Source organism: Macaca mulatta, chromosome 10, assembly GCF_049350105.2.
Source record: "Macaca mulatta isolate MMU2019108-1 chromosome 10, T2T-MMU8v2.0, whole genome shotgun sequence".
In the NCBI taxonomy this organism is placed as follows: domain Eukaryota; kingdom Metazoa; phylum Chordata; class Mammalia; order Primates; family Cercopithecidae; genus Macaca; species Macaca mulatta.
In genome coordinates, this window is record NC_133415.1 from 22,003,394 (window position 1) to 22,028,846 (window position 25,453).

The following is a 25,453-nucleotide window of genomic DNA, read 5'->3' on the forward strand; positions in this document are numbered from 1 at the left end:
GAACTGGCACTGTACAACCAGGGATTCAGGACACGTGTTACTAGCTCCGGATAAGTAGGATTTACCCGAAAAAATCGACCCTATTTGTACAGTTCATGCCAGGGGGTAGGAAACACTTGAAGCTTTCAAATACTGCATTAGAAGCTTTCAAATATTGCGTTAGACTTGTGACTCTCTGTCCTGGGCAAGTCAGGTCTAAAATGGAGAAACTGCGCACTCCTCAAAAAGCCAAGTGTAAAATGAGGTTAATGCCCTCCCTGACTTGTTGCCTTCACTTGTGTGGCATATTGTGGTGAAAATAATAATTAAGCAGCAACGTTATGGATGCAAATCCTTTAGGGCCCAAATCTTTCCGGCCGCTGCCAAGTTCTTTCGTGTTATCTTGGACATAACACAACATTAATTCAACTACTTGGCGGAGCGCCCACTAGTTGCTGGGCACTGCCTTAGGCCCTGGGACAGTGAACAAAGAAGAGGTCTCTTTGTCTGTTCTTTACAGCCTCACCACGCCCCCACCTCCTTCGGGGGCCTCCGCGCTCAGCTTCCGGCCTCCACGCCTCGCTTCCGATCGGCCGCCCTTTCCTCACTTCCGCTTCTCTATGGTGCGCGAGCCGCCTTTGCTCCGCCTCCGGAAGTGGCTTGCTCCCGGTTCCAGGTTCGCGGAGCTGTGAGGTGAGGAGGGGAGTAGGGCAGCGGTGCTGGGATATGGGGCGGGGCCGGGCACTCCGGGACTGAGGTGCTGATCGCCCAAAGGGCGCCCCTGGGCTGGGGTCTGACCCGGATTCTCCTCCCTCACTACCGGCAGTCCCCGGCCCCTCGGCGCTGCGCTGTTATCTCATCCGAAAAGTGTTCGCTGCAGCATCCTCAGGCTTCACGTTGCAGCCTCTTGGTCGTGAAAATGTAGCCTGATGGGGGGGGGTGATGGTGGTGATGGTAACAGCTCACATATAATGTGCTTTTCTGTGTGCCAGGCACTCTACTGTGTTGCCAAAGTCAGGATTTCTCACACTTAAGCCTTTCAGGTCCCGTCTTTGTAGGCTTTGCCAGATCAACTTACCGCCTGTACTACCGTTTACTAAAAATTTTTAATCCAGTCCAAAAAATTTTTTTTTTGCAACGGGGTCCCTGTTGTCAAGACTGAGCGATCATAGCTCACTGCAGCCTGGAACTTGTGGGTTCAAGCCATCCTCCCACCCCAGCCTCCAGAGTAGCTTGGGACCACAGGTGTGCGTCACCACACTAGGCTAATTTTTAAATTTTTTCTGAAAATGGGGTCTCGCTCTGTTTCCCACTCTGGTCTTGAACTCCTGGGCTCAAGCGATTCTTTCGCCTCTGCTTGCCTTGGTTTCCCAAAGTGTTGGGATTACAGGTGTGAGCCCAGTCACTTTTTTTGTTGTTGTTGTTGAGACTGAATCTCGCTCTGTCTCCCAGGCTGGGGTGAAGTGGCGGCGATCTCGGCTTGTTGCAACCTCTGCCTCCCGGGTTCGGGTGGTTCTCCTACCTTAGCTTCCTGAGTAGCTGAGCTTACAGGCGCACACCTCCACACCCGGCTAATTTTTGTATTCTTGGTAGAGACGGGGTTTCACCATTTTGGCCAGGCTGGTCTTGAACTCCTGACCTCAGGTAATCCACCTGCCTCAGCCTCCCAAAGTGCTGGGATTACAGGCGTGAGCCACTGTGCCCAGCCAAGTCACTTTTGAAACTAAAAATTTACTTTGAGAGAAAACTTGAAATCTCTCCACCAGAAATGGAAAGCTGCTTTCACTTGTTTTATGTAGAAGGTAAAAATTAATATAGTTAATATAATGAAAATAGATCACTGTTAACAAATTCTGGCTAGATTTTGTTGTTTAAGGCTGTGGGATAGAGTTCTTTTGTTACAAAGGAACACTGGTATTCATAGATGTTAAAGACAAACTAGGGAACTTAGATGTTCTCCTTGAAGCAATCAGAAGTTTCAAAAAAGAATTGAAAAGGGATTAACTTTCTCCTTAGGTGTTCAGCATTATTTAAGATCACCTATGCATCATCTGAAGCCACAATCCCAGGTCATCTTCATCACCTTCCCCAGTGGAATGCCTCCTGTGTTAAAGCCCACAGCAACCCCTGTGGTAGGGACTGTTATTCTCATTTGATTTGTGAGGAATCAGACCCAGAGAAAAGTGAAGTGACTTGTCCGGGGACTCATAGCCGTGAAAGAGTAGAACGGACATTCCAGTTCAGGGCTCTCTGACTTTTACCATGACAAACTATTGGCTGCCTCAAGTCAGAGAGGTGGAAGCTTCAGTGAGTATGATTGTGCCACTGCACTCCAGCTTGGGTGACAGACCAAGATAGATTAAGGTAAAGGGGACAGTGCTGCCCACCTCAGGAGGCTGTGGTGAGGCAACAAGGGAGGATGCTTTGTGACCCTAGAGCCCCATGAAATGTAGGTTCTATACTTTAAATTCTAGGATCAACCTGGGAGTCGATGGCATCACTAGATGAGATGCTGGCAGGACTAGGAGGCGTAACAGTGTAGTTAAGAGCACCAGTATGGCATTGATTGGATAGATCCAGATTTTAGCATAGTAGTCATGTGACCTTGGGCAAGTAATTCCCGTTGCAAGCCTCAGTTTTGTCGTCTGTAAAATGGTGGTAGTTCTTATCTGAAAAGTTTGTTATAAGGAGCAAATGAGAACTTACCCATACAGTGCTTGGATCAAGGCCCAGCACACAGTGATCACAGTAGTAGTGGGAGTGCGTTTAAATGCCAGACTGAGGAGTTTGGATACTAATTTATGGAGCACTCTGCAAGGCTCAGGGGGAAGAAGATAGAGCTCACAATCTACATGGGAAGACAGGTGAACGATTCGCAGAGATAAATTCCGTAACAGTGTACCCAAAGTAGCCAAAAGAGTGCTTTGAGGAGACCTGACAGGCTTCCTAGAGCAGATGAGCTTTGCTTGGTCTTGGATATAGGGAGGAAGAGCTTTGCAAGCAGGGGAAAGGACGTGGAGTGTTTGGAGAACTGGGATTGCAGGGTGTAATTGCGGCCAGGAGCAGAGGTTGGGGACAGTGGGAAGGTCAGTAGGAATGGGAATGCAAGAAATGAAATTGGGAAGATGGGTTGGGGACAAACCATCAAGGGTCTTTATGACAGGTCAGGGAATATGGGTATTCAGTGCATTATGAAGAGCCAGCAAAAGTTTTGAAACAGGAGAGTCATTAATTAGGTTGGTCTTTTTTAAGAAAGATAATTTAGACAGTATTGTTGGGCAAGACTGTTAAGAGTAGTCCTGGAGAGGAATGTGGAGGGCTTGGAATAGGGTGTTGAGATGGAGAGACACATGGTGCCTGGATAGCTGAGCGGACCCTTGAATGCAGGTCTCTTCTGTGGAGAGTGTGGAGCAGGATGTGGGTGAAGGCAGGGAAGGGAGAGGTTGAAGAAGATGATTCCGAGATCAGTGGGGGTGGGTGGTGATGCCTTTTTATAAAAGGCGGTGGAGTTTGTTTTGGACGGGCTGAGGGATGCTTCCCTGTTGTATTATAGAGGGTTAAATTGAGGCTTTGAGGGGTTAAATGACTTTTCTTGAGTTACCGAGTCTGTAAGTGGCCAGAACTGCTAGTTCGGCTCCAGAAGAATGTCAAAAGCTTTCTCTTCTTAACAGGTCTCTGCTGTTTCCTCCTGACATCAAGGAACAACCATGTCATCAGAATCGAGCAAAAAACGGAAGCCCAAAGTCATCCGAAGTGATGGAGCCCCAGCTGAAGGAAAGCGGAATCGATCTGACACTGAGCAGGTGAGATCAGTCAGGGTTGCCATGCTGCTGAGAAATTACATCTCATGGCCAAGCACCTGGCTATGTGTTTACAGCAGCTCGGGGTCGCATCTACCAGGTACAACTTTTTGGTGGCTTCCACTTGATCAGGTGACTGGGATTCCCGTTTCTTCACAAAACCTGAGTGTCCACATCCGGTTTAGCTGCAGCATCTCCAAAACCAACAAGCCTGTATTAGACATGATTAGCACCTGCACAGAGAATGTATTCCAGTATGATAATGTGTCTCCAGTTTTCCTGATGGTCAGAAGAAGGCAGTCCATCTGCAGCATGGCACTGGAGCTTCAGATATGTTGAATCCCAGGGTGTGCTGCTGAGACAATACCTGCAAACTCTGTCTCCAAAAATAAAAGAGTGACTCCACTATGGTATAGCCACACTATGGGATATTATGGTACAGTTGAAAAGAAGGAAGTCAGTATGTGTGGTATGTGTGTAAGGACAAGGATAGATCTCCAAGAGAAAGTGTTAAGTGTAAGAAGAAAGCTAGAGCATAACATGTGTAATGTGAGCCCTTTATGTTAGAAAATAGAAAAGACTCACCCAAAAGGAGAACTATAAATTTCTGTGGGTACCTGTATATGTAAGTAAATAGGAAAGATCTGGAAAGATACACATCAAACTGGTAACAGTGCCTAAATCTTGGGAGGAAGTAGGTGTGGAGGCAGGTGGTCAAGGAGATTTGAAACTTTGAATTTCTTATAAGAATATATTCATAGTCGGGCACGGTGGCTCACACCTGTAATCTCAGCTCTTTGGGAGGCTGAGGCAGGCGGATCACGAGGTCAGCAGATCAAGACCGTCCTGGCTAACACAGTGAAACCCAGTCGCTACTAAAAAATACAAAAAAAAATTAGCCGGGTGTCATGAGCCTCAGGAGGCTGAGGCAGGAGAATGGTGTGAACCCGGGAGGTGGAGCTTGCAGTGAGCCGAGATTGCACCACTGCACTCCAGCCTGGGGGGCAGAGCGAGACTCTCTCTCAAAAAAAAAAAAAGAATATATTCATATATTTTGGCCTGCCGTGGTGGTACACTCCTATAATCCCAGCTACTTGGGAGGCTGAGGCAGGAGAATCACTTGAGCCCAGTAGGCAGAGGTTGCCGTGAGCCGAGATGGAGTCACTGCATTCTGGCCTGGGCAACAGAGCGAGACTTTTGTCTCCAAAAAATATATATATGAATATTCATATATTTCTAATTCGATTCAAAATAATGTTACTGTTATGGTCTGAGAGCTCGTGGTCGGCAGGTTCTTTTCTTCATTTTGTCTGTTTCTCTGTTCTTGAATCTGTCAACTTCCTTTGTGACTTAGCTATTTAAAAAAAATTTTTTTTGAGACAAGGTCTCACTCTGTCACTCATGCCAGAGTACAGTGGCACGATTTTGGCTGACTGCTGACTCCCTCTCTTGGGCTTTAGCGATCCTCCCAGCTCAATCTCCCAAGTAGCTGGGACCACAGCTGTGTGCCACCATGCCCAGCTAATTTTGTATTTTTTGTAGATACGGGGTTTTGCCACGTTGCTCAAGGTGGTCTCAAACACCTGAGCTTAAGTGGTCTGCCTGCCTTGGCCTCCCAAGGTATTGGGATTATAGGTGTGAGTCACCCTGCACCCAGCTGGAATTCCTCTCTATAGTAGACTACCATGCAGCCATTTTGATTGAGATCTATATTTACTGGGATGGTCATATGGTTTGACCATGTCCCCACTCAAATCTCATCTTGAATTGTATCTCCCAGAATTGCCACGTGTTGTGGGAGGGACCTATAGGGAGGTAATTGAATCATGGGGGCAGGTCTTTCCCATGCTGTTCTCATAGTGAATAAGCCTCACAAGATCTGATGGGCTTATCAGGGGTTTCTGGTTTTGCTTCCTCCTCATTTTTCTCTTGCCACCATCATGTAAAAAGTGCCTTTTACCTCTTGCCATGTTTCTGAGGCTTCCCCAGCCATGTGGAACTGTAAGTCCAATTAAACCTCTTTTTGTTCCCAATTTCAGGTGTATCTATCAGCAGCATGAAAACGAACTAATACAGTAGATTCATACCAGTAGAGTTGGGGGGTTGCTGAAAAGATACCTGAAAATGTGAAAGCGACTTTGGCCCTAAGTAACAGGCAGAGGTTGGAACAGTTTGGAGGGCTCAGAAGAAGACAGGAAAATGTGGGAAAGTTTGGAACCTTCTAGAGACTTGTTGAATGGCTTTGACAAAAATACTGATAATGGGCTGGACACGGTGGCTAACGCCTGTAATCCCAGCACTTTGGGACGCTGAGGCAGATGGATCATAAGGTCAGGAGTTCAAGACCAGCCTGGCTAAGATGGTGAAACCCTGTCTCTACTAAAAATACAAAAAAATTAGGCCGGGTGCGGTGGCTCAAGCCTGTAATCCCAGCACTTTGGGAGGCCGAGACGGGCAGATCATGAGGTCAGGAGATCGAGACCATCCTGGCTAACACGGTGAAACCCCGTCTCTACTAAAAAAAATACAAAAAACTAGCCGGGCGAGGTGGTGGGCGCCTGTAGTCCCAGCTACTCGGGAGGCTGAGGCAAGAGAATGGCATAAACCCGGGAGGCGGAGCTTGCAGTGAGCTGAGATCCGGCCACTGCGCTCCAGCCTGGGCAACAAAGCGAGACTCCATCTCAAAAAAAAAAAAAAAATTTAGCCGGGCGTGGTGGCAGGCGCCTGTAATCCCAGCTACTCGGGAGGCTGAGGGCAGAGAATTGCTTGAACCAAGGAAGTGGAGGTTGCAGTGAGCCGCGATCATGCCACTGCACTCCAACCTGAGCGACACAGTGAGACTCCATCCCAAAAAAAAATAGTTGATGATAATATGAACAATAAGGTCCAGCCTGAGGTGGTCTCAGATGGAGATAAGGAACTTGTTGGGAACTGGAGCAAAGGTGACTCTTGTTGTGTTTTAGCAAAGAGATTGGAGACATTTGCCCCTGCCCTGGAGATTTGTGGAACTTTGAACTTGAGAGAGATGATTTAGGGTATCCGGTGGAAGAAATTTATAAGCAGCAAATCTTTCAAAAGGTGACTGGGTTATGCGCAGTGGCTCACGCCTGTAATCCCAGCACTTTGGGAGGCCAAGGTGGGCAGATCACTTGGGGTCAGGAGTTCAAGACTAGCCTGGGCAACATGGTGAAACCCCATCTCTACTAGAAATACAGAAATTAGCCGGGCCTGGTGGCAGGTACCTGTAATCCCAGCTACCCATGAGCCTGAAGCAGGAGAATTGCCTGAACCTGGAAGGCGAAGTTTGCAGTTAACTGAGATCACGCCACTGCACTCCAGCCTGGGTGACAAGACTGAGACTCTGTCTCAAAAATAAAAAAATTAAAAAAAAATAAAAATAAAAAAATAAAAACCCGTTTTTTGAGGAGAAATTCAAGTTGGTTGCAGAAATTTGCATAAGTAGCAGGAAGCCTAATGTTAATCTCCAACACCATGGGGAACACGTCTCTAGGCCTTGTCAGAGACCTTCATGGCAGCCCCTCCCATCACAGGCCCAGAGGCCCAGGAGGAAAAAGTGGTTTTGTGGGCCAGTCCCAGGGTCCCTGTGCTGTATGCAGCCTAGGGACTTGGTGCCCTGTGTCCCAGCCACTCTAGGCATAGCTGAAAGGGGCCAATGTAGAGCTTGGGCTGTAGCTTCAGAGGGTGGAAGCCCCAAGCTTTGGCAGCTTCCATGTGGTGTTGAGCCTGTGGGTACACAGAAGTCAAGAATGGAGATTTGCTCCGCCTGGATTTCAGATGTATGGAGACGCCTGGATTCCCAAGCAAAAGTTTGCTGCCGGCGCGCTCATGGAGAACCTCTGCTAGGGCAGTGTGGAAGGGAATGTGGGGTTAGAGTCCCCACACAGAGTCCCTACTGAGGCACTGCCTAGTGGAACTGTGAGAAGAGGGCCACCGTCCCTCCAGATCCTAGAATGGTTGATCCACCAATGGCTTGGACAATGCACCTGGAAAAGCTGCAAACACTCAATGCCAGCCTATGAAAGCAGCCAGGAGGGAGGGAGAATGTATCCTGCAAAGCCACAGGGGCAGAGCTGCCCAAGACCATGGGAACCCGCCTTTTGCATCAGCGTGACCTGGATGTGAGACTTGGAGTCAAAGGAGATCATTTTGGAGCTTTAAAATTTGACTGTCCCGCTGGATTTTGGACTTGCATGGGCTCTGTAACCCCTTTGTTTTGGCCAATTTCTCCCATTTGGAATGGCTATATTCACCCCATTGTACCCCCATTGTATCTAGGAAGTAACTAGCTTGCTTTCGATTTTACAGGCTCATAGGCGGAAGGGGCTTTCCTTGTCTCAGATGAGATTTTGGACTGTGGACTTTTGGGTTAATGCTGAAATGAGTTAAGACTTTGGGCGACTGTTGGGAAGGCATGATTGGTTTTGAAATGTGAGGACATGAGATTTGGAGGGGCCAGGGGCGGAATTATATGGTTTGGTTTTCAATCTCAACTTTAATTGTATCTCCCAGAATTGGCACATGTTGTGGGAGGGACCCAGAGGGAGGTAATTGAATCATGGGGGCCAGTCCTTCCCGTGCTATTATCATGATAGTGAATAAGTCTCGCGACATCTGATGGGTTTATAAGGGGTTTCTGCTTTTGCTTCCTCCTCATTTTTCTCTTGCCGCTGCCACGTAAGAAGTGCCTTTCACCTCCCGCCATGATTCTGAGGCCTCCTCAGCTATGTGGAACTGTAAGTCCAATTAAATCTTTTTTTGTTCCCAGTTTCAGGTGTGTCTTTATTGGCAGCGTGAAAGTGGACTAATACAGGTGGGAAGTCGCACTTAACAGCACAGATGATATGATCCCGTTTTGTTTACAAATAAAATGTTTATTTATCCACAGTCTTCACAGTGGTGGTGTTTCGGACTGAGGCGAAATTATAGGCAATTTTTCTGTTTTCTTTTTGATACTACTCTGTATATTCTGAATCTTTGACATCAGGCATGCATTACTCTGCAATCAGAAAGCAAAAGATGGCCGGGCGCGGTGGCTCACGCCTGTAATCCCAGCACTTTGGGAGGCCGAGGCGGGCGGATCACAAGGTCAGGAGATCGAGACCATGGTGAAACCCCGTCTCTACTAAAAATGGAAAAAATTAGCCGGGCGCAGTGGCGGGTGCCTGTAGTCCCAGCTACTCGGGAGGCTGAGGCAGGAGAATGGCGTGAACCCGGGAGGCGGAGCTTGCAGTGAGCCGAGATTGCGCCACTGCACTCCAGCCTGGGTGACACAGCAAGACTCCGTCTCAAAAAAAAAAAAAAAGAAAAAAGAGCAAAAGAGGTTTCTATTTTGAAGAGAAGAAAAGCATTTGATTTAAGGATCAGATCTTTTAGAGACCTGATTGGGGCTTCATTGTTACTGTTTTTATCTAACAAGAGATGTCAGCCAAGTGTCCCTGATCCCAACAGGGAGACTTTTACCTCACGGACACAGAGCCTTTATCCTTACCTCTACAGGAAGGTAAATACTACAGTGAGGAGGCCGAGGTGGATCTGCGGGACCCTGGCAGAGACTATGAGTTATACAAGTACACCTGCCAGGAGCTACAGAGGCTGATGGCTGAGATCCAAGACCTGAAGAGCAGGGGTGGCAAGGATGTGGTAAGAAGGGGGACCACGTGGCCGTGAACCTGGTGGGTATGCATAGATGAGGCTGTTTTTGCACCTACCAGGGCCCTTCCTGATCTTGGTCTTCTGTCCTAGCCATGATCAGGTGACTGGAGCCTCAGGGCTCCCAAAACCTATTAATTTATTGGAACTTCTCATCACCACTCAGTCACCAATTACAGTAATGAAAGTATAGGATAATTAATTTTTCCCTACTAATTTGATCATTTATCCAATTAATATTTATTAAGTGCCAGGCATTTTGCTAGGTGTTGAGAAATGATAATAGTACTTATACATTTGCTTGATACAAAGATTGATATGTATAAATAAATTATAGACACCAAAAATGAAATTATCATTAATAGTAAGTGAATAAATGAGGTTTTAGGGGCAGATAAATTAAACAACGTGACTAAAAACTTGATAAGTTTTTAAAAAATCCATTTTTTTTCCAGGAATTGCACATATTCGTGCCTATGCTGACAAGTTTTCTTACGATTATTGCATTCAATCTATTGTAGCCAAGCTTTATGGCTATAATTCTGTGATTTTCCATTTAAGTTATCCTGTAATGTTATTTATAGAGGTCAAATTTTATGGCAAGATGTTACTATTGCCGGGATCTCTGCGTAGGATCTGTAGAGACAGATTGTGCCTTCGCTGCCTTTATTCCAACTTCAATTCCTGTTACTCTAGTCCAAGCAGAAATTGCTTTTTTTTTGCCTGAGATTCTTAAGCGTTTTCCTTATATAACCATCCCTCTTTTTTTTTTTTTTTTTTTTTCTTTTTTTTTTTGAGACGGAGTCTCACGCTGTTGCCCAGGCTGGAGTGCAGTGGCGCGATCTCGGCTCACTGCAAGCTCCGCCTCCTGGGTTCACGCCATTCTCCTGCCTCAGCCTCCTGAGTAGCTGGGACTACAGGCGCCCGCCACTGCGCCCGGCTAATTTTTTGTATTTTTAGTAGAGACGGGGTTTCACTGTGGTCTCGATCTCCTGACCTTGTGATCCACCCGCCTCGGCCTCCCAAAGTGCTGGGATTACAGGCTTGAGCCACCGCGCCCGGCCTTCCATCCCTCTTATTTTCTTCATGACTTTTCTCATGGTTCTGGGCTCCCTCCAGTGCCTATGTTTGGCCCCAGATGAGGATGGGTCGGTGGTGAGGGACGGAAGGAAGCTGAGCAAGCGCCTGTCTCAGTGGGCTTTACTGTTTTCTTTGCTCACAGGCAATCGAAATTGAAGAACGGAGGATTCAGAGCTGTGTGCATTTCATGACTCTAAAGAAGCTTAACCGATTAGCCCACATCAGGTTGAAGAAAGGAAGAGATCAGACCCACGAGGTAGGAGTTAAAAGGTTTAATTAACCTTCCTCCTTTCTCCTCCTCATCCCCTTCTTTTTTTTTTGGAGACAGTCTCGTTCTGTCCCCCAGGCTAGAGTGCAGTGGCACAATCTCGATCTTGGCTCACCGCATCCTCTGCCTCCCAGCTTCAAGCAGTTCTCCTGCCTCAGCCTCCGAAGTAGCTGGGATTACAGGTGCCTGCCACCACCACCATGCCCGGCTACTTTTTGTAGTTTTTAGTAGAGATGGGGTTTCACCTTGTTGGCCAGGCTTGTCTTGAACTCCTGAGCTCAGGTGATCCACCCGCCTCAGCCTCCCAAAGTGCTGGGATTACAGACGTGATCCACTGCACCCAGCCCCATCCCCTTCTTTATTCCCTTTACACCTTCTCTTAGTTTGCTGACCCTCTCCTCTGCCCCATCCTTACTTGCCCTGCTCACCTCTGATCTTATCCTCCTTTCAGGCTAAGCAGAAAGTAGATGCCTATCACTTGCAGCTCCAGAACCTGTTGTATGAGGTGATGCACCTACAGAAGGAGATCACCAAATGTTTGGAGTTTAAGTGAGTTTGGGAGGACAGGGCTTTGGCACATGTGGTCTCTCGGTAATTGCTTTTTCCCGTGTAGCTCGCTGTAAGTCTGTTTCTTTTGTTTGTTTGTTTTTGAGATGGAGTCTTGCTCTGTCACCCACTCTGGAGTGCAGTGGCAGAATCTCAGCTCACTGCAACCTCCACCTCCTGGGTTCAAGCGATTCTCCTGCCTCAGCCTCCCACTACAGGCACCCACCACTACACCTGGCTAATTTTTGTATTTTTAGTAGAGACGGGGTTTTGCCATGTTTGCCAGGCTGGTCTTGAACTCCTGACCTCAGGTGATCCTCCTGCCTTGGCCTCCCAAAGTGCTGGGATTACAGGCGTGAGCCACCACACCTGTAAGTCTCTCTTTAAAAAGAAGTCTGATGAGCTTAGGAAACTAGGATCTGGGAGAAGGGCAAATTGCAAGGGTGAATGTGGGAGAATTGCAAGCCATAGTTTCAGGCGCATAAAGAATCTCAAAAGTCTCTTTGACCTTTTTGAGTTTTGAGCTCTGCACTTGGTAAAAAGCAGGTTTCTCTCTCCCTATCGGGGGTCTTTACATTACCAGTTTGATTCCTGGGTACATTGTATGGGAGCAACTCACTTCCAGTCACATCCTTTTAACCTTTTGGCCCAGTTTTCCTTTCTTTTTTTTTTTTTTCTTTTTTTTTTGAGACGGAGTCTTGCTCTGTCGCCCAAGCTGGAGTGCAGTGGCTGGATCTCAGCTCACTGCAAGCTCCGCCGCCCGAGTTTACGCCATTCTCCTGCCTCAGCCTCCCGAGTAGCTGGGACTACAGGCGCCCGCCACCTCGCCCGGCTAGTTTTTTGTATTTTTTAGTAGAGACGGGGTTTCACCGTGTTAGCCAGGATGGTCTTGATCTCCTGACCTCGTGATCCACCCGTCTCGGCCTCCCAAAGTGCTGGGATTACAGGCGTGAGCCACCGTGCCCATCCCTGATGCTGATTTTTGAGAGACATCTTTATCTGTTCCACAAAATCATTACCTAGTAAAAGTTAAATACGAATAAAGGTGAAATCTGCATCAGGTCTGTACTTGAGTTAACAATATTGTACCATTGTCAGTTCCTGGTTTTGACAATGTATAATGTGGTTAGATAAGTTAGTATCATTGGGGGAACTTGGGTGAAGGGTACATGGAGGAAATAAATTCTCAGTATTATTTTTGAACCTTCTTGCAGTCTTAAACTATTTCAAAATTAAAAAGGTATCAAAAACAAAATAATGTGATGCACTGGTCTGTAATCATCATGCAAATGGAAACTGACAAACCCAGAATATAGTGGAACTTAAACTACAATTTTACTTAAACTACAATTTTGTTTCCTGAGAACGGCAGCACAATGTCATGTTTTTGTCTGTAGGTCGAAGCACGAAGAAATTGATCTGGTCAGTTTAGAGGAGTTTTATAAGGAGGCTCCACCAGATATCAGCAAGGCCGAAGTCACCATGGGAGACCCTCACCAGCAAACACTGGCACGTCTAGACTGGGAGCTGGAGCAGCGGAAAAGGTAACATTTCCTCCTTCCTGACCTTTTTTTTTTTCTTTTTTGAGACGGAGTCTCGCTCTGTCGCCCGGGCTGGAGTGCAGTGGCCGGATCTCAGCTCACTGCAAGCTCCGCCTCCCGAGTTTACGCCATTCTCCTGCCTCAGCCTCCCGAGTAGCTGGGACTCCAGGCGCCCGCCACCTCGCCTGGCTAGTTTTTTTTTTTTATATTTTTTGGTAGAGACGGGGTTTCACCGTGTTAGCCAGGATGGTCTCGATCTCCTGACCTCGTGATCCGCCCGTCTCGGCCTCCCAAAGTGCTGGGTTTACAGGCTTGAGCCACCGCGCCTGGCCCCTTCCTGACCTTTTAACCATAAAGTGTCAGTGCTTTGTCATGACCCAGGATAACGCAGCAAAGCACTATGGAACTCTCAGAATAGTTTCTAAGACCAAATCCATTTTATGATTAATTCACACTGGATAGTTTAAACTTCACCAACCTCATCATGGATGGGATTGGGGTTATAATTGCTTAAGAGCTTTTTTTTTTTTTGAGATGGAGTCTCACTCTGTCTCCCAGGCTGGAGTGCAGTGGCGTGACCTCAGTTCACTGCAACTTCCACCTCCCGGCTTTAAGTGATTGTCAGTCCTCAGCCTCCCAAGGAGCTGGGTGGTAGGTGCATACCACCATGCCCATCTATTATTTGTATTTTTTGTAGAGACGGGATTTTACCATGTTGGCTAGGCTGATCTCGAACTCCTGATCTCAACTGATCTGCCTGTCTTGGCCTCCCAAAGTGCTGGGATTACAGGTGTGAGCCACTGAGCCGGGCCCCCCGTTTTTTTTTTTTTTTAAAGAGATGGCATTTCACTCTATTGCTCAGGATGGAGCACTGGGGCATGACAACGACTCATTTCAGCCTTGACATCCTGGGCTCAAGTGATCCTTCTGCCTCAGCCTCCCAAGTAGCCAGGACTATGGGTGCCTGCCACCATGCCTGGCTAATATTTTTATTTTTGTAGAGCAGGGGTCTCACTCTGTTACCCAAGCTGGTCTTGAACTCCTGGCTTCAAGTGATTCTCCCACCTTGGCCTCCCCAAGTGCTGGGATTATAGGTGTGAGTTACCATGCCTGGTCTCTCTTTCAAATTTTAATGCCGCCGGGCGCGGTGGCTCAAGCCTGTAATCCCAGCACTTTGGGAGGCCGAGACGGGCGGATCACAAGGTCAGCAGATCGAGACCATCCTGGCTAACATGGTGAAACCCCGTCTCTACTAAAAATATAAAAAAACTAGCCGGGCGAGGTGGCGGGCGCCTGTAGTCCCAGCTACTCGGGAGGCTGAGGCAGGAGAATGGCGCAAACCCGGGAGGCGGAGCTTGCAGTGAGCTGAGATCCGGCCACTGCACTCCAGCCTGGGCGACACAGCGAGACTCCGTCTCAAAAAAAAAAAAAAAAAAAAATTTTAATGCCGAAGACCTTATCTTTTGTACCATAAATCTAATTTTGTATTTTGCCTTTCCCCCCCTTATCTATAAATGTATGCCTGTGGCATAAAGCTTTGTAAACATTTTTTCAGGAGGTTGTGCAACATTCTAGTGTATATCCTAGTGTATAGAAAAATTCACAAAATTATTCCCCTGTTGGATTTTAGGTTGTTGCCATTTTTTTTTGCTGTCATAAATAATACTTCAAGTCACACTTTAGGTATAAACTTTTCTATACTAATAAAGAGTTTTATTTATTTATTTTTTTGACATGGAGTTTCACTCTCGTCGCCCAGGCTGGAATGCAATGGCATGATCTCGGCTCACTGCAACCTCCGCCTCCCTGGTTCAACCAATTCTCCTGCCTCTCAGCCTCCCGAGTAGCTGGGAGTACAGGCATGTTCCACCATGCCCAGCTAATTTTTGTATTTTTAGTAAAAGCGGGGTTTCACCATGTTGGCCAAGATGGTCTCTATCTCTTGACCTCATGTTTCGCCCGCCAGCCTCCCAAAGTGTTGGAATTTACAGGTATGAGCCACCACGCCCAGCCAATTTTTGTATTTTTTTTTTTTTTTTTTTTGAGGCGGAGTCTCGCTCTGTCGCCCAGGCTGGAGTGCAGTGGCCGGATCTCAGCTCACTGCAAGCTCCACCTCCCGGGTTCACGCCATTCTCCTGCCTCAGCCTCCCGAGTAGCTGGGACTACAGGCGCCCGCCACCTCGCCTGGCTAGTTTTTTGTATTTTTTTAGTAGAGACGGGGTTTCACCATGTTAGCCAGGATGGTCTCGATCTCCCGACCTCGTGATCCGCCCGTCTCGGCCTCCCAAAGTGCTGGGATTACAGGCTTGAGCCACCGCGCCCGGCCAATTTTTGTATTTTTAATAAAGACGGGGGTTTCACCATGTTGGCCAGGCTGGTCTCAAACTCCTGACCTCAGGTGATCCACCTGCCTTGGGCTTCCAAAGTGCTGGGATTTTAGGCATGAGCCACTGTGTCTGGCCAGTACTATGTGTTTTAATCTAAGTCATTCTAAAAATACAGTGGTTTTGTTTTTTTTTCTGTAATGAACTTTTCACGGTTGCATCCTTTCCATTCATGGTAACTTTTTCCCCTTTCATATTTGTACAAGAATACTAGGGCTTTTGATTGGCACATTTGTTCTGGTTTTTTGTTGGTGAAGTAGCTGTATACTTGCCTTTTTCTGTTATGGAATGTATTCTCTGTTTTCGGTTCATATTATGAATTTAGTAAGCATGAATCTGGTTCTTTTTTTCTTTTTTTTTGAGATGGAGTCTTGCTCTGTTTCCCAGGCTGGAATGCAGTGGTGCTATCTTGTCTCACTGAAACATCCGCCTCCTGGCTTCAGGCAGTTCTCCTGCCTCAGCCTCCTGAGTAGCTGGGATTACAGGCGCATGCCACTGTGCCCGGCTAATTTTTTTAGTAGAGACGGGGTTTCACCATGTTGGCCAGGCTGGTCTCGAACTCTTGACCTCAGGTGATCCGCCTGCCTGGGCCTCCCAAAGTGCTGGGATTACAGGCGTGAGCCACCGTGCCCAACTGAGTCTGGTTCTTAGGAAATTTGTGTCAGTGTCTTAGCAAATGGGGCTGGCCTATCACTCCGTTGTCCAGTCCACTGATTGTGCTGGGCACAGACTCAGCTGTCAGTGCTGCATTCTTGTGGCACTGGTCCAGAATCTATTCCCACCCTGTCCCAACCAGGCCAGTCCATGGGCCTCTTTTGGGTTATATAGCTGCTAAGTCCATGTTTATGAAAGTTTTAGGTCTTACCTCTCAAGCAAGAAATGGAACAGAAGATGGCATGTGTATCCCCTAGTGGTTACAGAGCAGACAGAGCCTCTGGAGAGCAAGAGACATGAATCCAAAGCCCAGCACAGTGTTTGTTCTTGGCTGGATGCCCTTGGGCAAGTGATCTACTTGCCTGAGCCTTGGTTTCCTCCTTTGGGGATAAGAAAAGTCCCTGTTTTCCAGGGTCTTTATAAGGATTAAATGTAATTATGCTTGTAAAGAACTCACCAAAGTACCTGGCACACATTGAGTGCTGGATAAACATTAGCAGTTAATCATGGCTGCTACCATTAGGTGGAGTCTGACGGTGAACAGGCGTGTTGAGGTATCACAGTGGGATATCAGGTGACAATGCTCGTTCCTCCCCCCACAGGCTGGCAGAGAAGTATCGAGAGTGCCTATCCAACAAGGAGAAGATTCTCAAGGAGATTGAGGTGAAGAAGGAGTACCTGAGCAGCCTCCAGCCCCGCCTCAACAGCATCATGCAGGTGGGGCCCGCTGGCCTTTTGCTTTGCCTTCACCACTGACCAGGCGCTGCCAGACACCATGTCACCCTTTGAGCTTTGCCAGGTCTATTACCCTAAATTAGAGTATAGTATAAGGATGGCCTTGTCTGCATCCCTACCCAGTTGGTGTGATAAGCTTGTGTCTGGGAGGAAGAAGTGCTGGCCTCAGGAATATATACATGCATTGACCTGGGTATTTTCATCCAGAGCCTCCTCTGGGTAGTATACTTTCTCAGACTGTGTAAATTTGGTTTACCCCCTGCATGGCCCCCACTGGCCTCACAATCTCCAGGCATCTAAACTTGCTTCTTGTGGATGTCTGTTTGATCCCCCTGACTACGCTTCAGGGTCAGACTGCTCAACAGATCTTCTCACTCTGAAAAAAACTTTACTCATGAGGAAGAGTCCACACTTGGCCTGTAAAATACAATGTCTTTCTGTATAGGTGGCCCACTTTTTATTTGCTTTGCGAAGCCAGATTTGGTGTAAATCCTTATAATTTTGTGAAGCAAGGTAGATGGCTAATATGAAAGAACTTTGTAAAAGGATCCTAGAGATAAATTTGCTTATTTTCTTAGGATTTGGCAATCTCTATATTTCCTTTCTTCAGCTCTAAGTGTGGAAGGACAGTTGTTGACTGCTTGCGGTGCCTCATGCCTGTAATCCTAGCACTTCGGGTGGCTGAGGAGGGAGGATCACTTGAGCCCAGGAGTTTGAGACCAGCCTGGGCAATATCGGGAGACCCCACCTCTACAAAAAAAAATTAACTGGTCATGGTGGCACGTGCCTGTTGTCCCAGCTACTTGGAAGGCTGAGGCAGGAGGATCGCTCGAGCCTGGGTGACAGAGCAGAAATTAAAAGTTTTGGTTGTACTTGACCAAAGCTTCTGCATGGTTAAATTTTCTCTTGTTACCTGGAAAATTTCTAAATGGGTACAGGTTAAATAAATTCTTGTATGGTACAGCCTTAGAGCTATGATGAAAGTGTGGAATCAAACCACTGATATCGAACCACTGACAGAATAACTGAAATATGAAAGAAGATCTGTCATATTATTAAACAAAAAAATGCAAGTTGTAGAACATATAGTATAAGCTCATTTCTATATCTTAGTTTACAAAGTATCTGTAGGGCTATATACATATAGGAGTTGGGTATATACTTGGAAAAGTCTATATTCATACCAAACCATTAACAGCTACCTTGAGGACTGGGAACTGGGAGCTTTTGTTTTACAAACTTGAATACCACTTTTTTTCCCCTTTTCCTTACCCACCTTTGCCGCCGCCCCCCATGACTTTAAGATGCCTTTTTTTTTTTTTGAGACAGAGTTGCTTTGTTGCCCAGGCTGGAGTGGAGTGGCGCCATCTCGGCTCACTGCAACCTCTGCCTCCCAGGTTCAAGCGATTCTCCTGCCTCAGCCTCCCGAGTAGCTGGGTTTACAGGCGCCTGCCACCACGCCTGGCTAATTTTTGTATTTTTAGTAGAGATAGGGTTTCACCATGTTGGCCAGTAGTCTTGAACTCCTGACCTCAGGTGATCCGCCTGCCTCGGCCTCCCAAAGTACTGGGATTACAGGCATGAGCCCCCACGCCCGGCCTAAAAGGCTTTTTTTTTTTTTTTTTTTTTTTTTTTTCAGACAGAGTCTCACTCTGTTGCCCAGGCTGGAGTGCAGTGGTGCAGTCTCGGCTCACTGCAAGCTCTGCCTCCCGGGTTCATGCCATTGTCCTGCCTCAGCCTCCCAAGTAGCTGGGACTACAAGTGCCTGCCACCATGCCCAACTAATTTTTTGTTTTGTATTTTTAGTAGATATGGGGTTTCACTGTGTTAGCCAGGATGGTCTCGATCTCCTGACCTCATGATCCGCCTGCCTCAGCCTCTCAAAGTGCTGGGATTACAGGCATGAGCCACCATGCCCGGCCTAAAATGCTTTTCATTTTACTTTATGTATTGTGCAATTGATCCTCATGCATTGCGCAGAGTCTGCAAACTTGAAACTCAAAGCGATCTAGTTCAGTCTTTCCCAAGTCAAGAAAAAAAAGAAAAAAAAACAAGAAAAGCACACAAATAAAATCTCTGAAACAAAACCTGAATTCATTGCCTAAGATCTTGAATACAACTTTTAAAAACAATGTACAATGTATTACTTTAAAACAGAATTGTATATACAGAAAAGCATATAACTTGCAAGTATATGGCTCAATGAATATTAACTAAGAAACACATCTGTGTAACCAGCACCCAAAATCCAAGAGAAAGAACATTAACAATTTCCTGGAAGCTCCTTTATTCCCCCTCCCGGTCCCTATCTTCCCCCACACTCCAGTAACCATAATCTTGACATCTAACATCATAGGTTCGTTTTGCCTGTTTTTGAACTCTATACAAAGAGAACCATAGTATATACTCGTATATCTGGCTTCTTTTGTTCAGCAGTATGTTTCTAAGATTCATCTGAGCTTTTATGAGTGCAGGAGTTTGTTTTCACTGATGTTTAGTATTTGGTTGTTTCCAGCTTAGGGCCATTCAGATAATGCTGCTATGAGCATTCTTATATGTGTGCTTTGGCATACATGTGTACATCTGTTGAATATATACCCAGGAATGAAATTGCTAGGTCATACAGTATGTTATACATATATTTAGCTTTTGTAGACATTGAAACAGTTTTTTAAAGTGATTGTACCAATTTATAGGAATTCCCACCAGCACCATATGAAAGTTCTAATTGTTCTACATCCTTGTCAACACTTGATACTCTCAGTCTCCTTAATTTTGACTACTCTGGAGGATCCCATTATAGTTTAAATTTTTATTTCCCTGAGGACTAGTGATGTTGAACACAGCACATTTTGCCTTTTGGATAACCTCTTGGGATGGGCCTAGGCAAGTCTCTTGCCTGTTTTTCTGTTGGGTTGCCTGGAGATGAGTGTTTTCCCAGATCTTTCCCGTTCTGTAACCTCCTGCCTTTTCACTTTGCTAATGGTGTCTTTTAATGAGTGCATGTTCCTAATTTTAGTAATTATTCTTTTCCTTTATAGTTAGTACTTTTTCTGTGTCTTGTTTAAGAAATCTGTCTCTTTAAATCTGTAGTCATCCTGAAAGTGATTTTGTATGTAGTGTAAGTTAAGGGTAAAGATTCATTTTTTTCTTTCCACATAGGTATTTAGCTGACCATTTATTGAAGACATTCTCTTCGCACTGCTCTGTAGTGCCACTTTTGTCACAAATCAAATGTCTTTGTACACGTGGATAGTTGTGTAATCTCTGTGTCCATCTGTGCACAGTATCACACCGTCTTATTTACTGTGGCTTTATCAGAAGTCTCGATGCACAGTTGCAACCTAATTCTTCAGGATTGTCTTGGTTATTCTTGGCCCTTTGCATTTACATATAAGTTTCAGAATGAGATTGTCTGTTCTTACCTGCTGGGATTTTGATTGGGATTGCATTGAATCAGCAGACCACTTTAGAATAAACTGTTACCTGGACAATATTTGAGTCTTCCAGGCCATTGACATTCATATGTATCCACTTATTTTAGACTTTTCATTTCTCAGGTTTTTGTGTAGAGGCTTATATGCCTTTCATTTGTTTATTTTATTTTATGTTTTATTTTAATTTTATTTTGAGGCAGTCTTGCTCTGTTGCCCAGGCTGGAGTACAGTGGTACAATCTTGACTCACTGCATCCTCTGTCTCCCAGGTTCAAGCAATTCTTCTGCCTCAGTCTCTCGAGTAGCTGGGATTACAGGTGCGTGCCACCACACTTGGCCAATTTTTGTATCTTTAGCAGAGATTGGGTTTTACCATGTTGGCCAGGCTGGTCTCAAACTCCTGACCTCAGGTGATCCACCTGCCTTGGCCTCCCAAAGTGCTGGGATTACAGGCCCAGCCTGCTTGTTTATTGTTTTTTGTTTGTTTGTTTTTTTGAGACAGAGTTTTGTTCTTGCTGCCCAGGCTGGAGTGCAATGGCACGATCTTGGCTCACCGCAACCTCCACTTCCTGGGTTCAAGTGATTCTCCTGCCTCAGCCTCCCGAGTAGCTGGGATTACAGGCATATGCTACCACGCCCAGCTAGTAGAGACAGGGTTCTCCATGTCGGTCAGGCTGGTCTCGATCTTCCGACCTCAGGTGATCCTCCTGCCTCAGCCTCCCAAAGTGCTGGGATTATAGGCGTGAGCCACTATGCCCGGCCTGTTTATTCTTATTTGATGTTTTATTGATGGTATTGAAATGGCATCTTTTTATAATTTCTTTTTTTTAAAATTGATTTTTATTTTTTATGGAAATGGCATCTCGTTAAGTTACCCAGGCTGCTCTTGAACTCCTGGCCTCAAGTGATCCTCCTGCCTCAGTCTCCCAAAGTGCTGGGACTACGGGCATGAGCCAGGGTACCCTGACAGTAAGTAAAATAAAACAATTTTATTTTCTTACTGTTTGTTGCTAGTATAAAGAAATATAATTTTGTTTATATTGAGCTTTTATCCACCTATTAGTTCTATTAGTTTATCATGTATCACTTTTATAAACAATGGTTTATAGTCACTCAGTAGCCACTTGTTCCTGTGTGGACTGGCTAAAAAAGGAAGAACAAAAATCTGTCTCTTGTGTGCAGGCTTCCCTTCCGGTGCAGGAGTACCTGTTTATGCCATTCGACCAGGCTCACAAGCAGTATGAGACAGCCAGGCACCTGCCGCCTCCCCTCTATGTCCTCTTTGTTCAGGCCACTGCATATGGGCAGGCCTGTGGTGAGTATGGGGGCTGGGTGAGGACGAGGGGCTGTGGGAGCAGCAGCTGTGGCCGAGTGAATCAGTTGGAAGCAGTACGTGCTCAGGAAATTTCTCAGTCCTGCCCCGAAGCCCTCAGGTGACAGAAGCTTTCTTCCCTCTGCATTGCCCAGCATGGCTGCTCTGACCAACCGGCCTAAGGCTGGATTAATACCTGATGGGTATTTCACCGTGGGTGGCTTTGAGTCATTCGTGAGCCTGACTGGACAGCTGTTGGGTGCAGAGCCCAGGCAGCCTATCTGGGCTTCCAGGTGCTCACCCCATCAAGGCACGCTTGGCAGTTAGATCAGTGCCTCTTGCTCTGCTTCAGGGTGGGGGTGCCTGGTGAATACAGGTCTCAGCCAGCTCTCCCAGGCTTTCACCATGTCTTGAATCAGCTGCATGCCTTTGTTGTGGATTTCCAGGTTAGATATGTCCTCATTAAGCTTGAGGGCAGCCTGTGACTCTGCTAGGGTTTTGAGAAAATTTTAGAGACCCTGCCTTTTGCCCTAATGCAGCTTTCACCCAGCACCTAAATTTTCTCCCCAACCCCACCCCACCACATCAGACAGACATATACTGCACCAGTGCTTGCTTCTCTTCCCACCGAGGGCACCAACACATTACTGTCTCTCTTCTTGTGTCTTCCTCGTCCTTCTGGTCCTCCCCTCCCCTTTGTTCTCCCTCCTGTTTCCATCATCAGCTCATATGAAATCCTCCCAGCCCCCTAGACAGGGTGAGTAATTTTCTTTTCTTTTATGTTTAAAATTGGCCTGTTCCATTCTGATGTTCCTGTAGAATGCTAATATTAAATGACTGAAAAAAATAGTCTGGCGTTTGCCAGTGACTGATGGGAGCAACTAGTTGTTTGGGGTGAAGGGTGGTGATTCACATAGGGTTGCCATAGATAAGGCAGTGGTCAGCCACTTGGGGGAAGTTTGCCATCCCTCTTTTGTGTGGCTAGGCAAACCATTTCAGGTTCTTGGGACTATATGTACCCTTAAAAGTGGAGTTGGAAGGTGGTGGCCTGTCTGACCTCACAGCACTGGACCCTCAGAGGGGGGTCCCAAGACATCACTCAATAAGGTGTCACAGTCACACCTGGTGTATGCAACAGGCTGTTAGCTTATGTGCTGGAGAGGCCAAGCTTAAGTTGAACAGACCTGGTCTTGAACCCTGGTTTATCAGCCATGTGGCTGTGATGTCTAGCTTCTCTGAGCCTTAAGTTTCCCATCTGAAAATGGCTATAATAATGTATTACTCCTGTAGGGTTGTTGTGAGGATTAAATTTTTTTTTTTTTTTCTCTGAGACGGAGTCTCACTCTGTTACCCAGGCTGGAGTGCAGTGGCATGATCTCGGCTCACTGCAACCTCTGCCTCCCGGGTTCAAGCAATTCTCCCTGCCTCAGCCTCCCAAGTAGCTGGGGTTACAGGTGCCCACCATTGTGCCCGGCTAATTTTTATATAGTTAGTAGAGACGGATTTCACCACGTTGGCCAGGCTGGTCTCGAACTCCTGACTTTGGGTGATCCACTCTCCTTGGCCTCCCAACCAGGCATCAGCCACCACGCACAGCCTAAAAATTAATTTTTAATAATTTTATAATTAAAATTACAAGCATCAGCTCATTCAGTCGCCACCACTAATGGGGTAGCTACTATTTTTCTTTTTTTTTTTTTTTGAGACAGAGTCTCACTCTGTTGCCCAGGCCGCAGTGCGGTGGCATGATCTCAGTTCACAGTAACCTCCACTTCCTGGATTCAAGCAGTTCTCCTGTCTCAGCCTCCCAAGTAGCTGGGATTACAGGCACATGCCGCCACACACAGCTAATTTTTGTATTCTCAGTATAGACAGGATTTTGCCATCTTGGCCAGGCTGGTCTCAAACTCCTGACCTCAGGTGATCCACCTGCCTCGGCCTCCCAAAGTGCTGGGATTACAGGCGTGAGCCGCCGTGCCCAGCAGCTACTATTTTTCAAGTCCCCATTTCATAGATATAGAAACTGAGGCTCAGACAGTGACATAACTTTCCAGGTCATGTGTTTGGGAATTGGTTAGGTGGGGACTCAGGTCTGGGACTAGACTGCAAGATCCAAGTTCCTATTCACTGTCCTACTGCCTCCCAGTTAAGTGAGACAGTGGCAGCCATGTGCTTGGTATAGTGTAGAATAAAGAAAAAGCACTTAGGTGAGAATCATTGTTTCTGGGATGTGGACAGGTGTGGATTTCTGGATAAGAACCTCTAAGACAATTGGCAGAGGAGTTCCATGTGGCTTTAGGCCCTCAGTTTGAATTTCTGTGCTTTGGTGTGCACCAAAAAAGAGAGGCATTCCCTGCTAGTTTCAGGTGATGCTGGTTTAGGAATTTGTACTTAAGTTGTTTGTTCTCAGTAAATGACAGAAAAAAAAGACTTAAGTTTCCCACCTTGTTTCCCTTCATCTGGAGCAAGGATTTTTGCCGTTCCACCCTTAGTCAGCAAGGAGCTGGGCAGAAGTGAGAGAAATGCAGCCCCAGAGCTGGCCTACTCGTGCTGCTTAGCACCTTTCCTCAGCAGCTTTCCTACCAGACTCTTTCTTGCCCCCCAGATAAGACGTTATCTGTGGCAATCGAAGGCAGTGTGGATGAAGCCAAGGCTCTTTTCAAGCCTCCAGAGGACTCCCAAGGTAATGTGGTGGTTGGGATTCCTCCCCCAGCGACACCAAGTCACCATCCAAGGGCAGTCCTGGTCTTTGGAGAACCAGCTGGACTGGTTCTGTGTAGCAGGAAGCTTGACTTGACTGTCCTAGCATCCTGGGGTAGACAGGAAAGAGAGCTCGCTCCCCGGAGTCACAAGGTGCTGCCCGTGGATTTCAGCCCTGCCACTCACTAGCCGACTGACCCCGAGGAAGGTATTTAACATTTCAGAGCCTCAGCTTATTCATTTGTGAAAACAGATAGTAACACCTCATGTAGGATTGTTATGTGGATTAAATAAGGTAAAGCAAGTAAGGCCTTTTTTCTTTTTTCTTCACCATGTTTTCTATACTGAATAAGAAGCAGCAAGTTAATTTATTATTTGTTATAGAGAAACTCATTTACCAAAGACAGAGTCAGGGCCCCTTTATGCCATGTGGGTTGGAGTGCTTTAGGGAGCATTTGGAGCCCCCTCACCTCTAGCTGCCTTCTCTCTGTGGCTGCAGATGACGAGAGTGACTCGGATGCTGAGGAGGAGCAGACCACGGTGAGAACCACTTTCTTTTATGGGAGCATCAAGCAGCTGCATGCACTGGGGCATGCTTGTTTGCAGGTGCCATCCTCCCTAGAAGCAGAAGAAAGAGGTTTGAAAGAAAAGGCTGCTGGGAGGGGAGTCTGGCAACCCAGCTAGCTGAAGCAGCAGGTGCCAGGCAGTAGGGTTGAGGCCTGGCTGGTTGGGAGAGGGAAGGGGAGATTGGTATGACCGGTGCTCATCAGCTTGGCACATTCCTTTGTCCAGAAACGCCGGAGACCCACGCTGGGGGTTCAGTTGGACGACAAACGCAAAGAGATGCTGAAGAGGCACCCACTGTCCGTCATGCTCGACCTGAAGTGCAAAGGTCTGGCTACACTCACCTTGTTTAGGGGATCTGTAGCACCTAAGAGTTCACCTAGCTGCAGATGCAGAGGGTCCAGGAGCCAGACGCCTATTTGCCCAACAAAGAATTCCCATTTCATGTTGCTTTGTCTTTCCTTATTGTTTTGCATGGAATTTGTTTCTTTTTGTTGTTAAGTCATAACCGTAACAACATAGCAACAAAACTCCAGTCACATAAGGCAGAAGCTTGAGAAAACCACACCTCTTTCTGAATCTGGCAAGTCAAATATCTAGAACAAGTTGCAAAAGCATACAGGTTTTGAGTAATAAGACCAACATGTTTAATTTGGTAAATATAAGTAGAACTTTGTATTCTGCAGAGTGTATGTTTTGAAGTTGGTTTGTATGAAAAACTACCACATAATAAAATGTTCTAGCAGTATAAGAGCTAACAATAAAATTTAAGTTTCCCTCCCAC

At 46.5% G+C, this 25,453-nt stretch overlaps 1 protein-coding gene across 9 annotated transcripts in view; it reads left to right on the plus strand.

The window, feature by feature from the left end:
- Positions 1-25,453, plus strand: part of THOC5 (THO complex subunit 5) — a 46,689-nt gene that overhangs the window by 4,764 nt on the left and 16,472 nt on the right. For 2 of the 9 annotated variants that reach the window (XM_077950207.1, XM_077950203.1), the window contains exons 1-12: positions 625-672; positions 1,996-2,111; positions 3,651-3,782; positions 9,297-9,440; positions 10,672-10,785; positions 11,249-11,346; positions 12,741-12,887; positions 16,525-16,639; positions 21,276-21,408; positions 24,011-24,088; positions 24,605-24,645; positions 24,898-24,997. In XM_077950207.1, the coding sequence (XP_077806333.1) occupies positions 3,687-3,782; positions 9,297-9,440; positions 10,672-10,785; positions 11,249-11,346; positions 12,741-12,887; positions 16,525-16,639; positions 21,276-21,408; positions 24,011-24,088; positions 24,605-24,645; positions 24,898-24,997 (1,066 nt within the window). In that variant the 5' untranslated portion in view covers positions 625-672; positions 1,996-2,111; positions 3,651-3,686. Of the gene's footprint in view, positions 1-624; positions 673-1,995; positions 2,112-3,608; positions 3,783-9,296; positions 9,441-10,671; positions 10,786-11,248; positions 11,347-12,740; positions 12,888-16,524; positions 16,640-21,275; positions 21,409-22,129; positions 22,163-24,010; positions 24,089-24,604; positions 24,646-24,897; positions 24,998-25,453 lie in introns of those variants that run through there. The other 7 variants (XM_077950206.1, XM_028827865.2, XM_028827866.2 and 4 more) reach the window with 6 other exon arrangements.